General features: G+C 39.3%; 1 protein-coding gene across 11 annotated transcripts in view; it reads left to right on the top strand.

The window, feature by feature from the left end:
* The window catches only part of SNTG2 (syntrophin gamma 2), a 365,214-nt gene that overhangs the window by 234,138 nt on the left and 108,050 nt on the right, over positions 1-23,026 (top strand). For all 11 annotated transcript variants that reach the window (XM_060187060.1, XM_060187062.1, XM_060187059.1 and 8 more), the window contains 2 exons: positions 19,580-19,709; positions 21,559-21,597. In XM_060187060.1, the coding sequence (XP_060043043.1) occupies positions 19,580-19,709; positions 21,559-21,597 (169 nt within the window). The remainder of the gene's footprint in view (positions 1-19,579; positions 19,710-21,558; positions 21,598-23,026) is intronic.

Genomic DNA, 23,026 nt, shown 5'->3' with positions numbered 1-23,026 from the left:
GGACTCTCTGCTCACTTTCTGGTGGAGTCTATTCCCACATGGGTCTTGGGCAAAATAGGACTTTTCTTTTAGATAAATTACATGCCATTCTTAATGAATGTACAACCAGCAGCTACACTACAGAAAAATATGTTTCAGCAGGGGATATAACATAATGGTTTTGCAAAAAAAGGAGCCTTTCAAGCCTGAGGCTCCAAGTTTCTAGGTTTGGTCTCCAGTATCACTACTAGCCAGAGCTGAGCAGTGCTGTAGTTTAAAAAATAAATAAATAAAAAGAGAGTTTCAATAAGAAGTAAACATTTGAGAGGAGACTATCTTGAGATGAAAAGTGAAGCAGTTGTAAAAGCAAATATATTCAGTTAGGGGAGAAAATGATTCTACACAAACAAATCTCTCTCTAAAGTCCCCTGTAGGAAAAAAAAAGTCACAGTTACATCTACATACACTCAGAATGTAGTCAGGAAATGTCACAGATTAGACTGTTCTTGTAATTTGGGATGCTGGGTTAGCTTTTACCTCATTTCTTTGACAGTATATGGAGGAAAGTTGGGCTATTTATGGTATTCATCGTTCTGAAGATGGCAGAAACTCTACTCAAAATAACTGGTTGAGTTTTCTTTTCCACTACCAAAGTTACTGCTGGGACTCATTACATACACAGCTCCACTGTTCCCAACAGCTATTTTACGTTTTACTTTCTTTTTGCTAAAGATTACAAGATAGATAGATAGATAGAAACAGAGGGGAAGGGTGGTGGGGTTGAGAGAAATAGAAATGGGGAGAGAGAGAGAGAGAGAGAGAGAGAGAGAGAGAGAGAGAGAGAAAGAGAGAGAGAGAGAGCGATACCAGAGCGCTACTCATGAAGTGTCCCTCACGCAGGTAGAGACTGGGAGCTAGAACCCAAGTCCTTGAGCATGGTGATATCAGGTGAACCACCACATGATCTCCTGGGTGAGTTTTCTGTGCTGTGTGACAGAGTAAATCTAGCACCTTGAATAACATGAGTTCTTAATCTCTCATTTCCAGGATCAGAAGTTAGAGGGTACTACTAGTGGGTATCCTGCCTAGAATCTTTCTAAACTGAACTCAAGGTATCTGTGGTCTGTGTGTTTCATGTGAATTTGGGGTCCTCTTTAAGGTTTATTTGGATTGTTGGCAGAATTTACTCCTCCAAAATTTTGGACTAGATTCTGATCTACTTGCTGGTCTTTAGCTGGAAGCCATTCTCTGCTGCTTAAACCAGAATTCTGGTGTGTATCTCTGTAACTGGGAACTGATTGAACTTCAAAGAAGACATAAAGGCTCATGGTATCAGCCCAGGCCACTTAGAATATTGCCAATTAATTCCAGATCTTAATGTTGACAAAATATCTCCTGAGATTTTTGGATGTGGTGGCATAAGTGGAAAACTCTGCATGTCTTTGTGTAGAAAGTTGGGGCTGTCTTAGAACTCTGCTTATTGAAAATAGTCAACTTTTCACTCTAGCAAGCATACAACATGTTCAGATACATTTTAGGGATTTCTTAAAGATTTATTCCTTAAAGGTGGCCTAGGTCTGTGGTTGGTGGTACTTTCATGTTTCTGGATGTCATTGGATTGGGATTAAAATACCTACCTGTACTGAGTATACATGTATTTTAGAAAGCAAAGGAAGAGAGGATATACTTAAAACAAGTGATCTGAGTGTGCTTGTAAAATAGCCACACAACTATATCAGCAACAGGGAAGCTTAATGAAATAGTCTTGGGTAAGACATATAGTGTAATGAGCTCTAGTACTTGGAACTGTCACTAAACTTCTGAGGAGCAGATGTTCAAAAATAAACCATACTGGAGTTGGAACTAAAGATTTCTAATCTTCATTTGTTTATTCTGTATCTTGAGACTTTGCCAATTCAATGACCTTGTTATTGAGGACTCCCTCTTTTGTTTAAGCAAGTAGCACAAGAGGTGGCATTAATTGTCACTGCCTCCTGAGATAATTTTATGAAGATAGTATGAAATAGAACTGTAGGTTTAGTAGAACTTTGAAGTTTTTTTGAACAGCTGTAAGATTATTATATCATTATGCTGGGCTAGCGTGGGGGTGCCTCTTCCCGGGCATATTCTCTCTGGGTTGGATAGAACTGGATCATAGCCAGCCTGGGCTGCTACTCACTCAGCAGTGTGGCAGAGATGACTCATGAACTCGTGGCAGAGTGGCAATACAATGTCTTTATTGATCAGAGAGCCAACACTTTTAAAGGGTAGACCCAGAAGTGGCAAGTCGGAAACAGAAATGGCTAGGAAGGGGGTGGAGAAAGGCAAAAGCGAGCTGGAAAGGTAGAAACTTCCATAGTAGCTATGGCGAGGGTTTTAAGTAGTAGTATTAATATTATCCTGCAGGTAGGGAGGGTCTCAAGGTAGATAGAAGATAGATCAAAGGATGGAATGGGTGGGGAATCTCTCAGGCAAAACAATGATTATGTAAATAGGCCGTATTATCAGTAATGCAGGGTGCTTTGTGAGGCTCCTCACAATTACCTGACATCATTATTTTTTAATTGTTTAATCTCCCCAAAAAAGAACTTTAATAGGAATCTGTGCTCCATGTGCTGACTTACATTATTTTACATGTGGCTCCATTTTTTTTTATTTTCCCTCTCAGACAAGCCTTTTCATAGTCTCCCATTTCTTGTTGACCTTTAAAATAGAGTACAGAGTCATTTATCTTGTTTCTTTCTTTTCCCCCTAAAGCATGGGAGGAAGAAAGAAAGAGAAAGGGGATAGGGAGGGAAGGGATAAAACTATTTTAGGATCTTTTTGCCCTATGCTCACCATATTTTGGAAAGTAACTATGAAATTATGGCTTATCACTTACATTAAGATCTCATGTTGCTTCACTTGAGTCCACCTTTTTTACAGGACAGCATATGGAAGTGGCCATATGGGCCTGATATTCACATAAGCAATGGGCATATTGCAGATAAGCCCATTTTGAAATGTGGTACTACAAACTAAAACATGCTGCTAAAATATCATGACTTGTTTGACAAAAGATAGTTTTCATGTTTCCATATTCATACTCCAAGAAATGTCCTGTGAAGTGAATGTTATATAGTTTGAAAAAGTCCTGCAAGTGTGATCCTCTTGATGCCTGTAACCTGGTGAGGCTGAACTGAGTGGGAGAGTCTTTGGGCACCTCTTAAGAGAAAGGAATTGGGATATAGCTTGATCCTGGTGGTAACAAGGAGAGTCAGGCACTTATTTATCGTCTGATTTGATAGATGCAGAGACCTTATTCTTATGTCACCATCATTTAGCCTGAGCATGTGTTTCAACCTGAATCTTACATACTCATGATTTCACCTATCTGAGCCACTTTTTCATTCACAGAGAGACAGAGGGAAACTGGATAGGAAGGGGCTGGGTAGGATGGGTGTGTGGAGACATCTGCACTGAAGCTTCCTCCAGTTCTATAGCACCTCTCAAGTCATGGAATTTGAATCTGGGTTTCACATTTGATAAGTTCCATACACCCTACCAAGGGATATATCTCTCCAACCATGTGTTATCTTTGCATAGGAGCCTAAAATAGAAATGAGAAGGAAACCAGGAAAGACTTGACTTAGGAAAAACTTCCCCAGTGAGGTGAACTGGGGTGGGATGTACATTTGTTATCTTTGCTGTTGGCTAGAGTCTTTGTGCTTCTGTCTTTCAGGCAGGGTCGTAGGAGTCTATTGCATCTTATTCTACAGAGTCTATAGAAATTCTAGTCTGGTATCTATGATCTGTGCTTACACTAATTGTAAGAATCCCCTAGTTTGGTTGGTTATTGACACATATCAAGTTGCTCTTATCTTTAATACTCTGTCTTTCAGCTTGTCTGAAAATGTCAGTATGCTACTAGATAATAGTGCTCACATTTATTGAGACAGAAAAATACCATTCTACAAATGGTCTTAAGCATATCAAACACTAGGCCTGTGCTTTGCACATACACTGCTCCTATAATGGAGTTTGAACATGTCTGGAAGTATGGGGTGAGCACAAGCTTAGAGCCAAGCATGTTAGATGCAGAGAATGGCTGAAACCTGATGTAAGCTGAGTCCTGACAGAGCCCAGATGGGAGGGAAAGTCAGAATTCAGCTTGAACTTCAGATGCCATTGATCTTGGGCAAGAAGAACCTATCTCTGTATGAATCTCCCACCCCCAAGTGAAGATCCAAACATAAATATTGGCCCACCACCAATCTCTAGAGAATTGAGATTTTTATCAATTTTTAGAAAGTGTTCTTGGTTTGTAATTACTGACTTCAGGAAGTTTCATGTTTTCTCTGTGTACTTTTCAAATCATGGACCAACAACCCAGTCCTAAATAGAAGCACTAGTACTTCTTAAAGACCTTTAGGTAGGGACTTGAGCTTCTCTTCATGGTACAAGATGGGGTCTTGTTTTTTGGTGGAAACAGCAATTGCCCACCTTCATGGTCAGCACTGCCTTTACAGGTTCTGTTTCAGCACAGGGATTCCCCTTCTGTAGGCATTAAAGGGGATTGGGTGTTCCCCACAATCCTGAGAACTTTGGGAGTTTTGCCTCCATGGATTCGTAACATTTCTACACATTTGACTGATGACTACTTCTGTATCACTTTCCTAAGTCCTCCTGGAGACCAGATGTTGGTGGTTTATTAAAGCTCCTTCCCCACTCAACAAACATACACAGCTACTCTGCATCATTGCCTTTGGTGCAGATTGCAGTTCTTTTATTCCTTTTCTGGGAATCCCATTGTAAAGCAGAATTGATGTGACAGTGTCAATGAAACATTGCATTCACTCTCTCTACCTACCTGTCACTGGACTTGGGGACTAGAGGTGGGGGTGTGTGTATGCCTCACTGCCACTGTAAATGTTCTGCAGCCACAGTGTTTAGATGCGGTATCACTTATTTCTGCCTCTGAACACTTTGTCTTTGTTGCTAAATGATTAGTTCCCTGTCTACTGATAGATACTGCAAACTCTCAGCGTTCAGACATCAGACCTTTTCTTCTTAGGCAAGCAAGAGAAATTCATCACAAGTCTTTTTTTTGTTTGTTTGTTTTTGAGCATTAAGTATTAAGTTGATTTTACTTTCCTTTGTGTGTAGAAATTTAATAAACTCTTGGTGTTTCAAAGGAAAATAAATAGGAAAGCTTTTGTTAAGTAGGAAGGATAAAATTGCTATTGATAAAAGGCCCATCCCCAGGTGTGTCCCCTGCCTCCCTGAAGCTCTTTTGAGGCTGCCTTCCTCCTATATTCTCCAGCTCAGTAATATCAGACTTTGGTGTATGACTCCTCTATGTCCCTATCCATCACTTCCAAATCATAGCTGCCTCTGTTGCTGTCCAGTATCCCTCATCTAACAATAAAGAATGTTCATCAAGCTTAAGGAAGGAGAAAACCCTCAGCAGAGCACTCTCACTCACTCGGACCAACATAGCTGAAAGAGAAGGAGACATGCTGGACCCAGTTAGACAGCCAGGTACAGAAAAGCTTGAGCAGTCACCAGGGCACACTTATTTTGTGCTTAAGACACTGACCCTGACCTTGAGAATGGGGGATGAGGGGAACCTGACTTTTGATGAAGAAAGCCAGCTTTATAGTCTGTTTTGAGATCAAACTCTCAAAACTCTGGATTTGCTTTCATCTGAGTTTCCATTTGTCCCTCAAACTGCAGAGAGCCTTGGTTATGTTATGGTAACCATTGAACTTTCATCCCTTGAATCTCCAGGTGCCTCACTTCAGCTCTCCAGTCTGTCTGTCTGTCTGTCTGTCTTCCTCTCTCTTTCTCAAGAAAATAAGTAAGTCTTTGGTCACTTTGTGTCCTTCAGTGTTTTCTTCCCCTCTTCTGAGACCTTCCTAGTAGTCCCCTCCTCTCCCTTGAATACTGATACTTTGCAGTATGGAGTGCCTAAATTCATATATATACTTGCCTCCAGAGTTATCTATAGGGCTCAGTGACTGCACTATGCATCTACAGTACCTGTGGCAATCTTTCTTTCTTTCTTTCTTTCTTTTTTTTTTTTTTTTGGATAGGACAGAGAGAAATTGAGAGAGGAGGAGAAGATAGATAGAAAGGGAGAGAGACACATACCTGCAAAACTGCTTCATCCCTTGTGAAGCACCCCCCTCCCCCCCGCAGGTGGGGAGCCGGGAGCTCAAACTGGGATCCTTTGCACAGGTCCTTGTGCTCCATACTATGTGTGCTTAATCCAGTGCACCACCTCCCACCTCCCTTATGTGTTTTATATGTAAATTTGTTCACACTATTTATCATTTCATTGGGAGAAACCGATATGACTGGATTAAGGGATGAAAGGGTTAAACTATATTAAAACCAATTAATACACATTGTCAAACATTTCCCTCACCCCCTCCAGGAAGCCCTTCCCCCTACTCTATATATGAATTCACTCTTGAATGAATTTCCATGTGAACTTTCTATGAATCAATGAAAAACTGATTTAAAATCAATGCATTATGTGAATAAAACATATACTTGACAAGTGAGAATGTCTGCTCACCATTGAACTCATGTATTCAATATAAAGCCCTCCTAATTTGCAATCATTCTTTTCCTCCCTTAGGCTGTAGTCAAGTCCTTGGGTTGTTGATGTAGAGGAAACTTAAGTGGTTTAGGTGGTCAATAACAAGGATATGAACTTAAAATAAAGGCTAAAGGGCTTTAAGAGACTGTTTAAGATATATGGGTAAAGTGTTTATTTTTTAAGGAAGGAATTTTTGGACAGTGCTTTCTCCAGGATGGATTTTTTTGTTCCAGGATATTCATGTATTAGGCAATGAGTCAGCTTTTCATAGTAGTTAAATCAGGTGATGGGAAAGTAGACTAGAACAGCATGCTGTGTTAGCTTCCTCATGACACTAGCTAAAAATGTGCTGGTTCTGCAGCTGCTCCCATTAGAAATGACCCACCATTAACATTCAAAGAGATCTCTAAATTTTTTTTTAAAGAATTGCTAATGGAAGTGAGATCTTTTCTGGACAAATTAATGCCAATCTGGACTCAGAAGCACATTATATTATATGAGTTTTATATACTTGAGGGAAATTTGTGAAATGCTGCTACCATAGGTTGAAAGAAAGGAAGAGAAGAATATTTGTGTTAAATTTTCATAGCTGTGAAATAAAATCCCAGGTCTATTATTTAAAATGGTTATAAAGGGTGAAAGATAGCTCACCTGGATATTCTGTTTTGTCATGCCCATGATCCAGGTTCTAGCCGGACTCCTCTATGCTCCCTTGAAGAAGCTTCAGTGCTAGGCTAGCTTCCCCTTTCTCCTTTTTTCTTTCATTGTCTCTGTCTCTTTATATCTGAAAAAATCAACTCAGAGCATTGAAGCTCCAGGAATGTAAAAAATAGAATGATTATATAAATAAAATTTTGGTGTGTGGGGGCTGGGTGATGGTGCACCACATTGAGTGTACACACCACCATGTGGAAGGATCCAGGTTTGAGTCTTGGCTTCCCACCTGCAGGGGGACACTTTACTAGTGGTGAAGTAGGCCTTCAGATTTCTCTCTCTCTCTCTCTCTCTCCCTCCCTCCCTCCCTCTCTCCCTCCCTCTCCTGTCTCAATTTCTCTCTGTCCTAGCTAATGAAAAGTAGAAAGAAAGAAAGAAAAAAGGAAAAATTAGCCACCAGGGACAGTGGATTCATAATTTTGATATCAAGCCCTAAGCCCCAATGATAACGCTGGTGGCAGAAAAAAACAAACAAACAAAAAGCAAAACTTTGAAACTTAGAGGTCATAGGGAATTCAGTCATCCTTCAACTGTTATATATATATATTTCTTATAAAAAAGACATTTATGGGGCCAGGCAGTGGCACACCTGGTTAAGTGCACACACTGCAGTGTGCAAGGACCTGGGTTCAAGCCCGTGGTCCCCACTTGCAGGGGGAAAGCTTCACAAGTGGTGAAGCAGGGCTGCAGGTGTCTCTCTGTCTGTCTCTATCTCTATCTTCCCTCCCCCTCAATTTCTCTCTGTCTCTGTCTAATAAAAATAAAAAATATAAAAAAGAAATTTATTTTTAATGATAAGATAATAGATAGATAGATAGATAGATAGATAGATAGATAGATAGAGGTAGATAAAGATAGAGAGATTTAGAGAAGGGTACTGTTCGGTTTTGGCTTATGGTCATACCAGGAATTGAACCTGGTACCAGTGGGCCTCAAGAATAAATGTCTGGTGTACAGTCCACTGTGATATCTCTCCAATCCCATTTTTCCTCTTTTAAAAAAATGTTACTAGTGATTTAAATGATCATAAGATAATAAAGATATAGTTCCACACCACTTGTACCACTAAAATACTGTGCTCCACCACCTCAGGATAACCTCCATAGATCTTCCAAGGTCTTAATGACAGGTAGGCCAGTAGGATGTCTGCTTATCTTTCCTTTCCTTCCCACCTTCTGTTCCTCCTCCTTTTATTCGTTTCTTTCTTTTTTCTTGCTTCCTTCCCTTTTCTCTTTCTTTTGTTCTTTCTTTTTCTTTCTCTCCTTCTCTCTTTCTTTCTAGTCCCGTGTTTCAATTGTCTTCATTCCACATATGATCAAAACAATCCAATAGTTGTCTTTCACTTCCTTACTTACTTCACTAAGCACAAACACTTTGAACATCACCTATTTTATCCCAAAGGACACAGTATTATCTTTATCATCTTGCTTCCATTGCTGAGTATTAAGTATTCCATTGAGTATATGTCTGAAGCTTCTTTATCCAGTCATTTGGCAATGGACATTTAGGTCCCATCCATATTTTGGCTATTGTGAATAATGCAGCTATGAACATGAAGATTCATATGTGCCTTTTAAGTAGTATTTTCATGTCCTTTGAATAAATGCCTAAACTTGCTTTCTTTTATTTTTATACAATATATAGTTCTCTATTCTCAATAGTATTTTGAATTTGTTCACAGTAACTTTAGTTATCATACAAGTAAACTGTTTACTTATTTAAACATAAAGGATTGAGAATAATAAACAGGAGTAGGATCATTAAACAAATTTAGCAAGTACAGAACCTTGACCTCAGGCCTGCTTGCCTTCTGAAACATGAGAAGTCTGTTGGAGTTTCTCTTCCCTCCCTGTCCTTGTATGTGTAATACTAGCCCTAAGTATGAATTCTTAGTAAATGTAGGCCTTCTATAAAGAACTATTTTGTCCTCAACAGAAGAAGCCCTGTTTTGCTTTTATTTTTAATATCAGTTCTATATTTGACATTATAAACAAAACAGAACTCACACAGTCTCTTCCTGTAGCAATGAAATAGCTTGTTTAAAGAGTCTTGTACTCCTTGACAAGGCAGAATGTGCTCCACTATGGGGCAAGCACAAGCACCACCGAATCAAGAAGTGGGGAAGCTGATCATTCTAGACTTCACAGAGCACAAGGGCAGTTGTCAAATAGCAGATTTCTTGCTTTTTCACCTCTCAACAGCCTGTCAGCTGCAGTGTGAGAGTCCCTTCCTGACATCCATGCTCTGACCAGGCCAACATTCGAGTCCACGCAACATAAGGACTGTAGACTGTGAGCTCTCAACTTGACTCAAGCACAGCTCTGCTTCATTCAGTCTTCCCTTGAGAGCTGTGTCTTACAAAAGGTCCCAAATGTGAATTTGAGCAGTTGTAGTTTTGTCCAAGGAAGCAGACTTTTCTTTTAACAATATGTTTTATTTTAATAGAAGAAGAAAAATAAACAGACTAGAGCAATGGAGAACTTTGGTTTAAATTCTGAGATATAGACACAGTTTTCTTTTCACTAGCCTAGCAGATGCTTATAACTTGATTATGAGATAGACACTCACTGTCTTTCAGTTTATAAATCATGGAGGCATCAAGAGGAAGAAAATAGATGCATGTGTCTCTTTTTCTCCCAAGTTATTATCTAAGTATTGAAAGAGAGGTTGTCAAGGATCAATTGTCAAATGACAGTGTGCACATAATGGATGGTTTTGAATGTTGGATAACTTTGATATATGTCCAATATATGGTTATTTTAAATATATGACTGGCTTAAGTAAATGCTTTGTAAATAGTGACTTTTCTTTCTTTGATGTTGGACTCTTGAGGAGCAATTAAAAATTCTCAGTTTTGAGAGTCAGATTTTGTGTGGGTGCCAGAATTCCACAGCACAGCTGAAGGAGGAGGTTGAAAGATTGGCCAGTACCAGAAGATGTTGACAGCTGTTTAGATTTGGGGTGTTAAAAATAGCTGAGATGTGCTATATGATCAATTACCACCTGAATCCGAGGACTTGAAAGTAATTATTGAAGAGCATTTCATGAAGGGACTGTTAAGATGTAAGGAAGATTAAGGGGACTGTCAATGCAACTACAAGGGAAGTGATGACACCTGGACAATGACTGGGCCCTGGTAAAGAAGTGGTCACATTGGTGTCTCCGAATGAATTCAGAGGTCATAGGAAAACACAGAGTGGCTGCAAGGAGGCAGAAAGAGAAAGACCCAAGCCGACTACTTTGTTGTATGCTTTACATTGGTTTGGTCTAGCTCTCCCCCCACCAGAAAAATTGGTTTGGCCCCTGCTAGTTTCGCGGGCTGCTTGTCCCCGCCCCAAGGGAACCCTTACAGAGCTCCAGAGTTCTTGGCACCGCCACATGAGGAGAAGGATGCAGGAGAGTTCTGTGTGGTTAGTTTAAGGGTCTCTCTCTGCCGCCAGAGGAGAAAGACAGGAGAGCACATGTTTGCCCGCTCGTGAATAAAGATATACAGCTTCCCAGCCCAGCCCAGTGTCCCCAAGTCTCTGTTCACCACCGCGAAGCTAGCCCAGCCTACTGGAGCCCCCGAAATATTAACAACACTACTTCTCCTCCAACACAGTGCACCTCTAAACATTAGCTCCCAATTTTTAATGTTCTAGTTAATGAAGATATGTGTACTTATTGCAGCAGATGTATTTCCTTTCATCAAAAACCATGAATTAACTTCCTTTCCATAGCACTACCAACTATGCTTCCAGTTTTTCCTTTGAAATTCAAAAATTCTGCAAGGTTTAAGGAGATCCTAGGAGAAAGGTGGACTTTATTAGTCAGTGACTTCTCTGTTGATATTTTCATCTAAGATCTGGCCTGGTTTCTTATTGGGGAATATACAGGCATGACCACCTGCTTCCGATTGGTGTGGCCATTATGAGTGGTTCTTTTTTTTTTTTTAATTGTTTATTTATAAAAAGGAAACAGTGACAAAACCATAGGATAAGAAGGATACAGCTTCACACAATTCCCACCTCCAGAACTGTGTATCCCATCCCCTCCCATGATAGCTTTCCTATTCTTTAACCTTCTAGGAGTATGGACCCAAGGTCATTGTGGGAAGCAGAAGGTGGAAAGTCTGGCTTCTGTAATTGCTTCCCCGCTGAACATGGGCATTGACAGGTTGATCCATATTCCCAGCCTGTCTCTTTCTTTCCCTAGTGGGGAAGGGCTCTGGGGAAGCAGAGCTCCAGGATACATTGGTGAGGCTGTCTGTCCAGGGAAGTCTGGTCAGCATCATACTAGCATCTGGAGCCTGGTGGTTGACAAGAGAGTTATACAAAACCCAATAAATTGTTGACCATGTGGGTGGTTCTTAAGTTTTTTGTGTGACTATCATAGAGTAGTCTGTGTGCTGGATGGTGGTTGTCTGATTTTTTTAGCTCTGACAGTGACCTGAATTATATAAACATAATCCTGCAGAGTCTTAGGAGATGCCCCACTTTTGAGACCCTACATGTGGTTCTACCTGTGGGTGGTGGAGACTTATCTTTTAGTGGAACCTAAACACTGTGTGTGAGAAATATGAAAGAGTCGATCCTCAAAGTAACTCTAAAAGATAGGAATGATAACTAAGAGTTCAGGAACACATGAAAATGGGTTGTGTGATTGACTGTAATTAATATCACTCTTACAACAATAAGTCAATGTGTGAATATTCTTTTCATGTTTTACTAATATGTTGGTATCTGTCATCTGCATTAGTGTCAACACTTTCACCATTTCTCTTTACATAATATTTAATTTGCATTGCTTTTACTGAGGAATGATGTTTGCATAACACCTGTGGGTTTGTGGTAACTTTCTGTTAACACATTTTTTTTTCTGCATTCTGCAGTCGGATTGGCATTTTGAAGCCCATTGTATACACAAGGAAAACAAATCTCAGAGGCTACATGTCCACCTTACTTCAAGTGGATGTACTGGCACTCAAGAGTTATCCCTTTCATCGTGAATCCAGCTATTTATTTATCCTGTGCTTTGTGGAAGTCCACTATCAGGTTGAAGACCACTCTTTCCAGATTTAGCTTAGAAATTTTTTTCTATTTTTTTTTACTTTTTTATTAATTTTTTTTATTTAAGAAAGGATTAATTAACAAAACCATAGGGTAGGAGGGGTACAACTCCACACAATTCCCACCACCCAATCTCCATATCCCACCCCCTCCCCTGATAGCTTTCCCATTCTCTATCCCTCTGGGAGCATGGACCCAGGGTCATTGTGGGTTGCAAAAGGCAGAATGTCTGGCTTCTGTAATTGCTTCCCCGCTGAACATGGACGTTGACTGGTCGGTCCATACTCCCAGTCTGCCTGTCTCTTTCCCTAGTAGGGTGTGTCTCTGGGGAAGCTGAGCTCCAGGACACATTGGTGGGGTCTTCAATCCAGGGAAGCCTGGCCAGCATCCTGATGGCATCTGGAACCTGGTGACTGAAAAGAGAGTTAACATACGAAGCCAAACAAATTGTTGAGCAATCATGGACCCAAAGCTTGGAATAGTGGAGAGGAAGTGTTAGGGAGGTACTCACTGCAAACTCTAGTGTACTTCTGCTTTCAGGTATATATTTTGCAGTAGTTTATAGATACGTGTGAACATATGCTCTCTCTTACAGAAACTGGTGTATATCTAGGTTATAGGACTTTGTTAGAAAGTGAACCACCTGAGATGAAATTAGAGTATACTATGAAAGGAAAGGTCTCACCAGAGTAATAAAGCTGAAGGGTTGTCATTCCACACGTGAAGTCTCTGGACACAGTCTGAAGTGAAGCATGTTGAGGTGGCAATAGTTGCGTTGGTTAGGTTGTGATCGGCAGATGCAATATTATTTGATATGGATTGGGAGAGGCATACGGGAAAGTGGGCCCTATCCAAGGGTTCCAGGACTGGGGGAAGTAGGGACTCTATAGTGGAGATGTGAGGTTCCTGCTGTCTTACGGTTCAAAAAGACAATCGATAGTTAATGTTATCATCACACTATTTGGTAATTGGGTTAACTTTGAAAAGTCCTTTTGTTAGGGTTTGCCGTACAGTACCCAGTATCTTGTATATAGCTGTGCTATTGGATGCTTCTGATCTACTTGGTCTAGGCTTTTGAGAGAGTCCGCATATCAAATACACAGCCTATATATTAAAAAGATTCAGTTTGTATTTTGAAAAACTTTGAGACATACAATTGATTTTCCCCCTCTCATATTAATTAACTACTGATTTATATGTCTACATTTTGCTAGGAGTGTACATAAACACCATTCCCACCACCAAAAGACTGTGACCCATCCCTCCCACCCACTCCCACCCCACACTGTCCCAGGAAGCTGCATGTCTACCCCTCACCACTGGGTTTTTACTCTGGTGCCCTACTTACAATTTGGTCAGGTCCTGCTTTTAGTTTCCCTTTCAGATATTCTTAGTCAACTTCTGTTGATGAGTGGGATCATCCCATAGTATTCCATTGTGTATATATACCACAGCTTTCTCAGCCAGTCATCTGTTGTTTTTTTTTTTAATTTAAGAAAGTATTAATTAATAAAACCATAGCATAGGAGGGGTACAACTCCACACCATTCCCACCACCCAATCTCCATATCCCATCCCCTCCCCTGATAGCTTTCCCATTCTCTATCCCTCTGGGAGCATGGACCCAGGGTCATTGTGGGTTGCAGAAGGTGGAAGGTCTGGCTTCTGTAATTGCTTCCCGCTGAACATGGGCGTTGACTGGTTGGTCCATACTCCCAGTCTGCCTCTCTCTTTCCCTAGTAGGGTGGGTCTCTGTGTGATTTGTAATTTTTCTTTGATTAGAGGCATTGACAACTACAAATGTTCCTCTGAATACTGTTTTAGTTTCATTCCATCACACTTATTAAATTTTCAAATGCTAAAGTCTTCATTTTAATTCATCTTAAACTATGTTCTCATTTCTCTCTGCATTTTTCCTTTGATCAGTTGATAACTTAGGAAAATGTTTACCTTCCATACATGTATGTTTCCTAATTATATTTCTATGAATGATTTCAGTTTTTACTACATTGTGATTAGAGAAACATTTTGTATTACTTATACAATTATAAGTGTACTAAGATTTTTATGACCTCACATGATCTAGCTGGAGATTCGGTGAATACTTGAAAAGAATGCTCTGTTGTAGTTGCGTGGATGGTGCTACAACTTTTGCTAAAACTACTTATTTTACACTGTTCAAGTTTTCTGTTTGTTTTCAGTTCCTGAGTCCATTACAACCTTGCTCCCATTCTATTCCTTTGTGTTCTTATTGATAAGTGCATCATATATATATATATATATATATATATACATATATACTACATATGTATATATATATATAACATCTCTATACTTTTTAGTACCAGCTACATATTAGCTATTCATTTTTACAGTGCAAGGGGAAACAGATACTTATACTTTATTTTATAGTTACACTATCATCTTTACCCATGGTTTTTGCTTTTCCATCTGAATTCAAAATTATAGCCAGACATCACCTACTTTTGTAGAAATGCTATCATTTTTTTCTTTCTCCTTCTCTACTTTTTATTATTTATTTATAAAAAGGAAACACTGACAAAACCATAGGATAAGAGGGGTACAACTCCACACAATTCCTGCCACCAGAACTCTGTATCCCATCCCCTCTTCTGTTAGCTTCCTATTCTTTATCCCTCTGGGAGCATGGACCCAGGATCATTATGGGGTGCAGAAGGTGTAAGGTCTGGCTTCTGTAATTGCTTCCCTGCTGAACATGGGCGTTGACAGGTCGATCCATACTCCCAGCCTGCCTCTCTCTTTCCCTAGTGGGTCAGGATTCTGGGGAATCGGAGCTCCAGGACACATTGGTGGGGTCCTCTGTCAGGGAAGTTTAGTTGGCATCATGGTAGCGTCTGGAACCTTGTGGCTGAAAAGAGAATTAACATATAAAGCCAAATAAGTTGTTGACAATCATGAAGCTAAAAGCTGGAGTAGTGCAGATGAAGAGTTGGGGTGGTATCCATTCTGTAGATAGCTACTAGGCATATTTTATATTCCGAAGGACCTGTGGCTATACTAGTTTTTTTTCCCCTGAGCCTGAAATTTGATATGCAGATGGATCCTAGTTATTGTCTGGGGAGATGATATCATGGCTGGAAAAAGTACCAGAAAGCTGTATCTGGGAAGAGGGTAGCTCCCAAATATGGGAAAGGTGTATACATATTGTATAAGTATAATAGGAAATAGGTGAGGAGGGTTATCTAAGTCTAAGTAGACACTATTTCATTATGAATCATACTGACTCACTGTAGACTATTGTGTACTTTTGTTTTCGGGTATATATTTTGCCCTAATTTATGGATACATGTGAACATATGCCTTATCTCGTGGGACCTGGTCTATACCTAGGTTTTGAGACTTTGGTGGGAAGTGAACTACCTGGAATGGAATTAGAGAATCCTATAAAAGGAAAGGTCTCACCTGAGTAATGAGGCTGAAGGGTTGACATTCTATGCCTGAAGTGAGTTCAGGGGTGAGTTCAGAGGAAGTGGGAGGTTCCTGCTGTCTTCGGGTTTAAGAAGTTAATAGATAGTTATTTCTATAATCATATTATTTGGCAAGAATATAAAATTATGCAAATCTACTGTCCATTGTAAATTCTAATGATAGCAAAAGGAGAAAGGGAAGTAGAAAAGAGAGAGCAGCACACACACAGAAAGTCCACTCCGAGACAGATTTCTTCCACAAATAATTCCCAAACGAGCATCGGTTAATTCAAAAAGCAAAAGCAAAAGAAAAAATAGGGGGGGGGGCAGTGAAAGGAGTTATTTATTTATTTATTTTGAATTAGTTAGGAGGATAGGAAAAGGAAAGTAGAGGAAAGAAGGAGTTCCTCTCACAATGGATAGGACACCCAGTCACCTAATAATTGAAAAAAAACAACAATATTTCATTTTGGTCAACCTGAGGAAGGAGGAGGGAAAAGGGACACATGTATATAATAATAGTAATAATAATGAAATGAAATAAAATAGAGTAATAAACCCTAACAGTCAGTCTGCTTCTTGGACTGCTCCAGATTGGCAGCAGGTAGCCTGAGCAAAGACAGCCAATTATAAAAAGTATCAAAAAACAAAACAAACAAACCAAAAAAACCTCCAGGTAGACTTTCCCAAACAGGGCTGAGGCTCTGATTGGTCAGGTATTTTGTCACTCAAACAGAGCTCCAGCCACCTAAAAAAAGAGGAGGAAAAGGAAGAGAAAAAGGCTTGGATTTCATTAGATCCTAGTGCATACCCATAATAACTATTGTGAAGTCTTTATATTCAGTCTGACACCTAGCCATTCTCACAAGCAGGTTCTACATTACTTTTTTCTTGTGTATTAATCAAACATTTGTTGGGGGACTAATGGATTACAGTACAGTTGTTGACAGTTGGGTAAAACTTCTCATTTCTCCGTGAAAGGTATCTGCACATTACTCTCACCCTCAACTTGGGTCCCCCTCCACCATCATGTACCAGGACACCAAGCTCCTCTCCAGAGTCCTTTGCTTTGGTGGAGTATACCACCTATGGCTTCTTACTGTTTTTTTTTTTTAATTTTTATTTATAAAAAGGAAACATTGGGCTGGGTGGTGGCACACCTGGTTGAGTGCACACATTACAGTGCACAAGGACCCAGGTTCAAGCCCCCAGTCCTCACCTGCAAGAGGAAAGCTTCACGAGTGGTGAAGCAGTGTTGCAGGTGTTTCTCTGTCTCTCTCTCCCTCTCTGTCACCCCTTTCCCTCTCAATTTCTGGCTGTCTCTATCCAATAAATAAAGATAATAATTTTTTTTTAAAAAAAGGAAACATTGACAAAAGCCATAGGATAAAAGAGGTACAATTCCACACAATTCCCACCACCAGAACTTCGTATCACATCCCCTCCCCTGATAGCTTCCCTATTCTTTACCTCTCTGGGAGTATGGACCAGGTTCATTATGGGGTGCAGAAGGTGGAAGTTCTGGCTACTGTAATTGCTTCCCCACTGAACATGGACATTGATAGGTCAATCCACACTCCCAGCCTGTCTCTCTCTTTCCCTAGTGGGGCGGGGCTCTGGGGAAGCAGGGCTCCAGGATACATTGGTGGGGTAGTCTGCCCAGGGAAGGCCAGTTGGCATCATGTTAGAATCTGGAACCTGGTGGCTGAGAAGAGTTGACATATAAAGCCAAACAAATTGTTGACTAATCATGAACCTAAAGGCTGGGTTATTGCAGATGAAGAGTTGGGGGTCTCTGTTTTATAGATAGTTAGTGGGTCTATTTTAGTTATATTCCAAAGGGTCCATGGCTATACTAGTTTTTTTTTCTTTATGTTATTTTTTCAATTGGTTAGTAACTGGCTGAACTACTTTAGTGAAGTCTGAAGCTCCCGTTCAGGAGTGTTTAACTTCTGAATGTGTGCTTAGTGAGGTGCAGTTTGGATGCTCTGTAATCATACTAAAATGATAGTGGATTTGGGGTAGGATCATTTATTTTGTCACAGTCCTTAAGTGCACCCATAAGTTAACCTCCACTAATCTGCGGATTAGAAAATTGCTCTACAGAAAAATAGATATAGACTTGACAAAAGGATGACTTGTCCAGTGTTTGAGATTTACCTTGACTCCAGGAAAGTTCTCCCAACTGCCTCATCCCCATGGTTTCCCTTGGAAGACTGGTCAACTAGTACTTTAAACCTGTGTTCATTGCATTTATGAATCTCTTTCCAGCTGCCTTTCAATCAAGAATCACCCGCCTTTTTTCAGTTAATGTTTATTTTATTTTATTTTATTAGTCATTTAATAATGATTAACAAGATTGTGGGATAAGAGGGGTGCAATTTCATATAATTCAATTCCCACCACTAGAGTTCCATATACCCTTTACCCCATTAGAAGTTTCCCTCTTCTTTACCCTTCTGGGAATATGAACTAAAGATTGTTATGGGAGGAGAAGGCAGAATATCTGGCTTCTGTAATTACTTCCCCACTGGACATGGACATCCCTTTTTTACTTTCTTCCTCCACCCTTTCTGACCCACAAATCTCTCTATGCTAAACTCTCTAATGGCTTCTTTCTGTACTTGGAATAAACTCCAGATAATTTACTATGATCTAAATAAAAACTCCCAAGTGGACCTTTACATCCTTTATTTTCTCCATTACCCCTTTCAGTTTATTTTCAGTTTGTCTCTTAATAAAATTTTCAGATTCTGAAATTCCTCTACTCCAGAATCTGTACTGACTTCACGTTGCACTTGGAATAAAATCTAGATGACTAATAATGATTTAAATAAAATCTTTACTGGGGGCCAGGCGGTAGCACAGTGGGTTAAGCAAACATGGCACAGAAGGGCCAGCTCAAGGATCCCAGTTCCAGCTTCCAGCTCCCCACCTGCAGAGGGTGGAGGGTTACTTCACAAGTGGTGAAGCAGGTCTGCAGGTGTCTATCTTTCTCTCCCCCTCTCTGTCTTCTCCTATTTCGTTTTCTCTCTATCCTGTCCAGCAACAATAACAATAATAATGACAATAATAACAACAACACAATAGGTGACTTAAACTGTGATCAGTTCTTTTCCCAAGGTTTCTCTGGAATACAGAAAAAAAATTAAGATCAACATGTCAGCAGAGATCCATTTCTGATGAGAACTCTCTTTTTGGCAAGAAAATGTCAAATCCTCATGTTCTCATGGGACTGATGCCTCTGGTAGCTTTTATTACCAAACCACCAATCTGAGAGGATTGAGTCTACTCCATGACCTCCCTGAATTTTAATTATCTCCTTCATGACCCCAACTCCAAATAGAGTCAGACTGGGGATTAGGACATCAGCATATGAATTTTGAGAACAAAACTCATTTTAGAACAAAAGTTACCTATGATTCATCTTTTTATAGAGGTGTTGCATAATAAGTGCTACTGAGTTAAAGACAGTTGTTCTGCTATTTTGAATAATTTGCCAAGATTGGATTTGTGGCACATTGGTTTCCATGTAAAAATGAATCAGCTTCTTCAAATGCACTTTTACAAGCACCTGACAATTCTTCACTATATATATATGTATATATATATGATATTTATTATCATTAAACATTATTAGTGTTGAATTGTTGTGATGATTAACTGTCATCATCATTGTAGCAAGGACTCTAAATAGTACAATGGTGTTGAAAGAACAATTACTAAGGACCCTGTAAAATAATAAGAGCATAGGTTATCTTCTCCATGAACTACTTTTCATTGTTTCCATTTTCCTCTTGCAGGTCCAATGCATTCGAGGTGCTGGCCCTGGATGGAGTCAGCTCTGGAATTCTCCAGTTTTACACAGCCCAAGAGAGTGCTGACTGGCTGAGAGCAGTGTCAGCAAACATCAGTGATCTGACGCTACAGAACGTGAGCACGCCTTCCATGATGTACAGTCTTGCTGTTCAATACATAAAAATAATTATAATTATATGATACAATGACTTTGTGTAAAGTAGTTGGTTAATAATATTAAAATGATTAATATTAAAAGAAAAATATGCCTTTTTCAACATTTAAATCTGACTTATATGGTTAAAAATTAAGTGTCTAAATTATTCCAAATCTAAGAAACCAGGTAAAATCAAACAGACACTGCACAGTTAGTTCTCTCCTCTCTCTTCCTTCTCTCTCTTTGCATGCACATATGCAAAAATGTTTGCATTCATATCTGTGATTTTATGTGCATCTTATACAAATACACTGATGTCACATGGGGTTTTTATTTAGGAAACTTAACTGAGTTGAAGATCCATGGTCCAGAAATCACATGAAAACTTGTAAGCCTGCCTTTTTGATCAAAAATGCTACTTCTCAAAGTAGCATTCTGCATGGAAAATTTTGTTCCTTCTCCCTGAATAATCTTATATTCAAAATTGATAGGAAAGCAAATTTAAAAGGTACAATGACATAGGGTGGGAGTGAAAAATCATTAAAGTATTTAAATTTCCTAAAGTAACAGCTGTGTGCCTGTACTGACTGGATGCCACCCTGTGGAAGCCATGAAGGACCTACCATGGGCACTGTGGGCTCTTACCAGCTTTGCAGTCACTCCTCTCCCCATGCTCACCTACAGCTACACTAACATTTAGACTCTTCTCTCACGGGACTGGTTACAGGAGAACCCAGTGCCCCACAGGACTTACGCTACAGTACCTGCCACCTTTCCCTACCCACTGCCCACTTTCTGCTTACACTCTTAGCTGTTTGGGGAAGCCTGTAAACAGAAGTTGATTGCATATATTCAGATGTGTGGGAAAGCAGCTATATATTAGGTACCTATTTTCAAGACTCTAGAGGTTTTCTTTCTTATATAAATGTGAACCTTTTTGAGACCTGAGTCTTCAAATTTGATACTTCGAATTTATCAGAAATTTTTGAATTTATCAGTTTTCAAATATGATATTTTGATACTTTGAATTCAGTTTGATAACAGAAAAAAACAAGCAGTGCTTATATAATTTTTAAAGATTTATTTACTTATTTTTTATGAGTGAGAAAAATAGTGAGAGACTAAAGCGCTGCTTAGCAAAAGTACATTGCAACTTAGATAGTCAAATGTGGGGTCTTGTGATCTTAGGCATACTTACATTGTGCTGTAACACACTGAACTGATTTTCCTTGCTGCTATGTTTATATTTATATTTGTGCATCTAGCAATGTGCTCTTTGGTTCTATGTGCTCTCATGTTATAGTCAATAGGCAAAGCTAAAAGGGGAAATCATAAACACTTTGGAACCACAACGTGTGTTGAGAATTTATGTTGAACTATGTCATAATGGGCATTTTATTATTCTGTAACTATTTTCTCACTGGTCAATTTTTAGAAAATAGTGTCTACTTTGCAGGTTTGTTGGGAGAATTAAAGGAATATTGTAAAACACTAACCTGTAGTTATCTAAGATTATGTAGAGCAGAATGTCTGTCCCCCAATTTTTTTCAGATGTTGAAATTTAAATATTGGCTGATCCATAGCTTAGTATACATAGAATTCTGACTATTAAAAAGAAGCATGTTAGTAGCACACTTTCTGTGAATTGCTGCCACATGTTTTTATTTCCTCTGGTCTGGATTTCAGATAAGAAGTACGTTATTAAAGAAACTTGTTCCCAAGGACACATCATGCAGCTAATTAATTTCAGTTGCCAATTAGACAGGTTGAGAAATGATGGCACTACTATAGTTGTCTTGATGACTCCTTGCTTCCCTTTCTCTACAGATGAAAATGGCAAATAAATGCTGTTCTCCTTGTGACCAGGTAGGATTGATTTTTTATTTGTGTGTGTGTGTGTGTGTGTGTGTGTGTGTGTGTATTTGTGACATAATGTCTTCAAATGTAACCCTCTCCTGTTTATGAAATCTGATTTGGAAAATTAGTAGGAAACCATAGGCATGCGAGAGATCTAAGTCAGGAGTCCTGACAGTAAGTGCTAACTCCATAAAACTACTCAGTCAGAGCAGATCTAGGAGAGGAACAATTCCTCTGCTTTCTGTTATGTATCATTTTATAAATCACTTATACCTATCTGCAGTTGTGTTTGATGAGGAAACATGATTAAATAATAATGTGCATAGGATTGTTTCAGCTGAGAGGACCTTTAGTTTTACAGTGGAGAGATGCTTGTATAATTGTAATTTTAAGGATCCTGTAACATTCATAGATAACTTCCCTCATTTGGAAAAACTTCTCTTTGGAGACCAATGACTCAGCAGATAATATGAAAGGTGGGTAGGAAAACATCACCCAATATAACTATCTGTTTACCTTGTTTTCACCTTGACCCAGATTCAGTAGCATAGAAACCTTTTCAGAAATCCTTAGCTCAGTGCTTCTGAGAGTAAGGTCTGACTTCATTTAATAGAGACATGGGGAAAATGAAAGGAAATGGGACACACACACACACACACTCACACACACACTCACACACACACTCACACACACACTCTCACACACAGAGAGAGAGGGAGGAGAGGGAGAGTGAGAGAGGGAGAGAGGGAGAGAGAGAGAAAGGGAGAGATAGAGAAAAAGGGAGAAAGAGAGAGAGAGAGAGACTTTAGCACTGTTTATCTATTTCTGAAGCCTGCCTGTTTATAGGTGGGGACCAGGGGTTTGAGCCCAGATCCTGGTACAGGGTAAGATATGCACTAAACCAGGTGCACCACCACCCAGCACCCAAGGTTTACTTTTTAACATGGCAGACTTCTTAATTCAAGAACTTCTAGGAATAATCTATTGTAATTCTGTTTAGTTTCAAGTAAATAAAACTTGAAGCAAATATACTACTCCTATCTCGTTGCTTGTTGTAAAATTATAGCACAAGTAATTTATATTTGCTAAGTAATGTAATTTTAGACTTTTAAATGTATATATCTCCTTGGTTTTCCAGTTGTATCTTTTAAGGGGTTTGATTAGGTATGCACTGTAGCCTCAAGTAAAGAATGTGCTTGGTTTGTTTAAAATTTTTCTCATAAACATTAAGTAGTGTCAAGTAATAAAACTGAATTCAAAATAGAAGACTAATGAGTTCCTGACAATCAGTGTTCACCAAAAAAGACAAGCCATTTGGGACCAAGGTTTGAATTAAATCCCACCAGTCAGGACTGTTACATTTGAAAAGAAACACTAGGGAAAGTTCTCCTAAATGTAACTTTTAGCTTTTGTGAAATTTTAATAAATTTGTGATCAG

Source organism: Erinaceus europaeus, chromosome 3, assembly GCF_950295315.1.
Source record: "Erinaceus europaeus chromosome 3, mEriEur2.1, whole genome shotgun sequence".
In the NCBI taxonomy this organism is placed as follows: domain Eukaryota; kingdom Metazoa; phylum Chordata; class Mammalia; order Eulipotyphla; family Erinaceidae; genus Erinaceus; species Erinaceus europaeus.
Note: the sequence above shows the minus strand (reverse complement) of the source record. Positions and strands in the feature narration are given on the sequence as shown.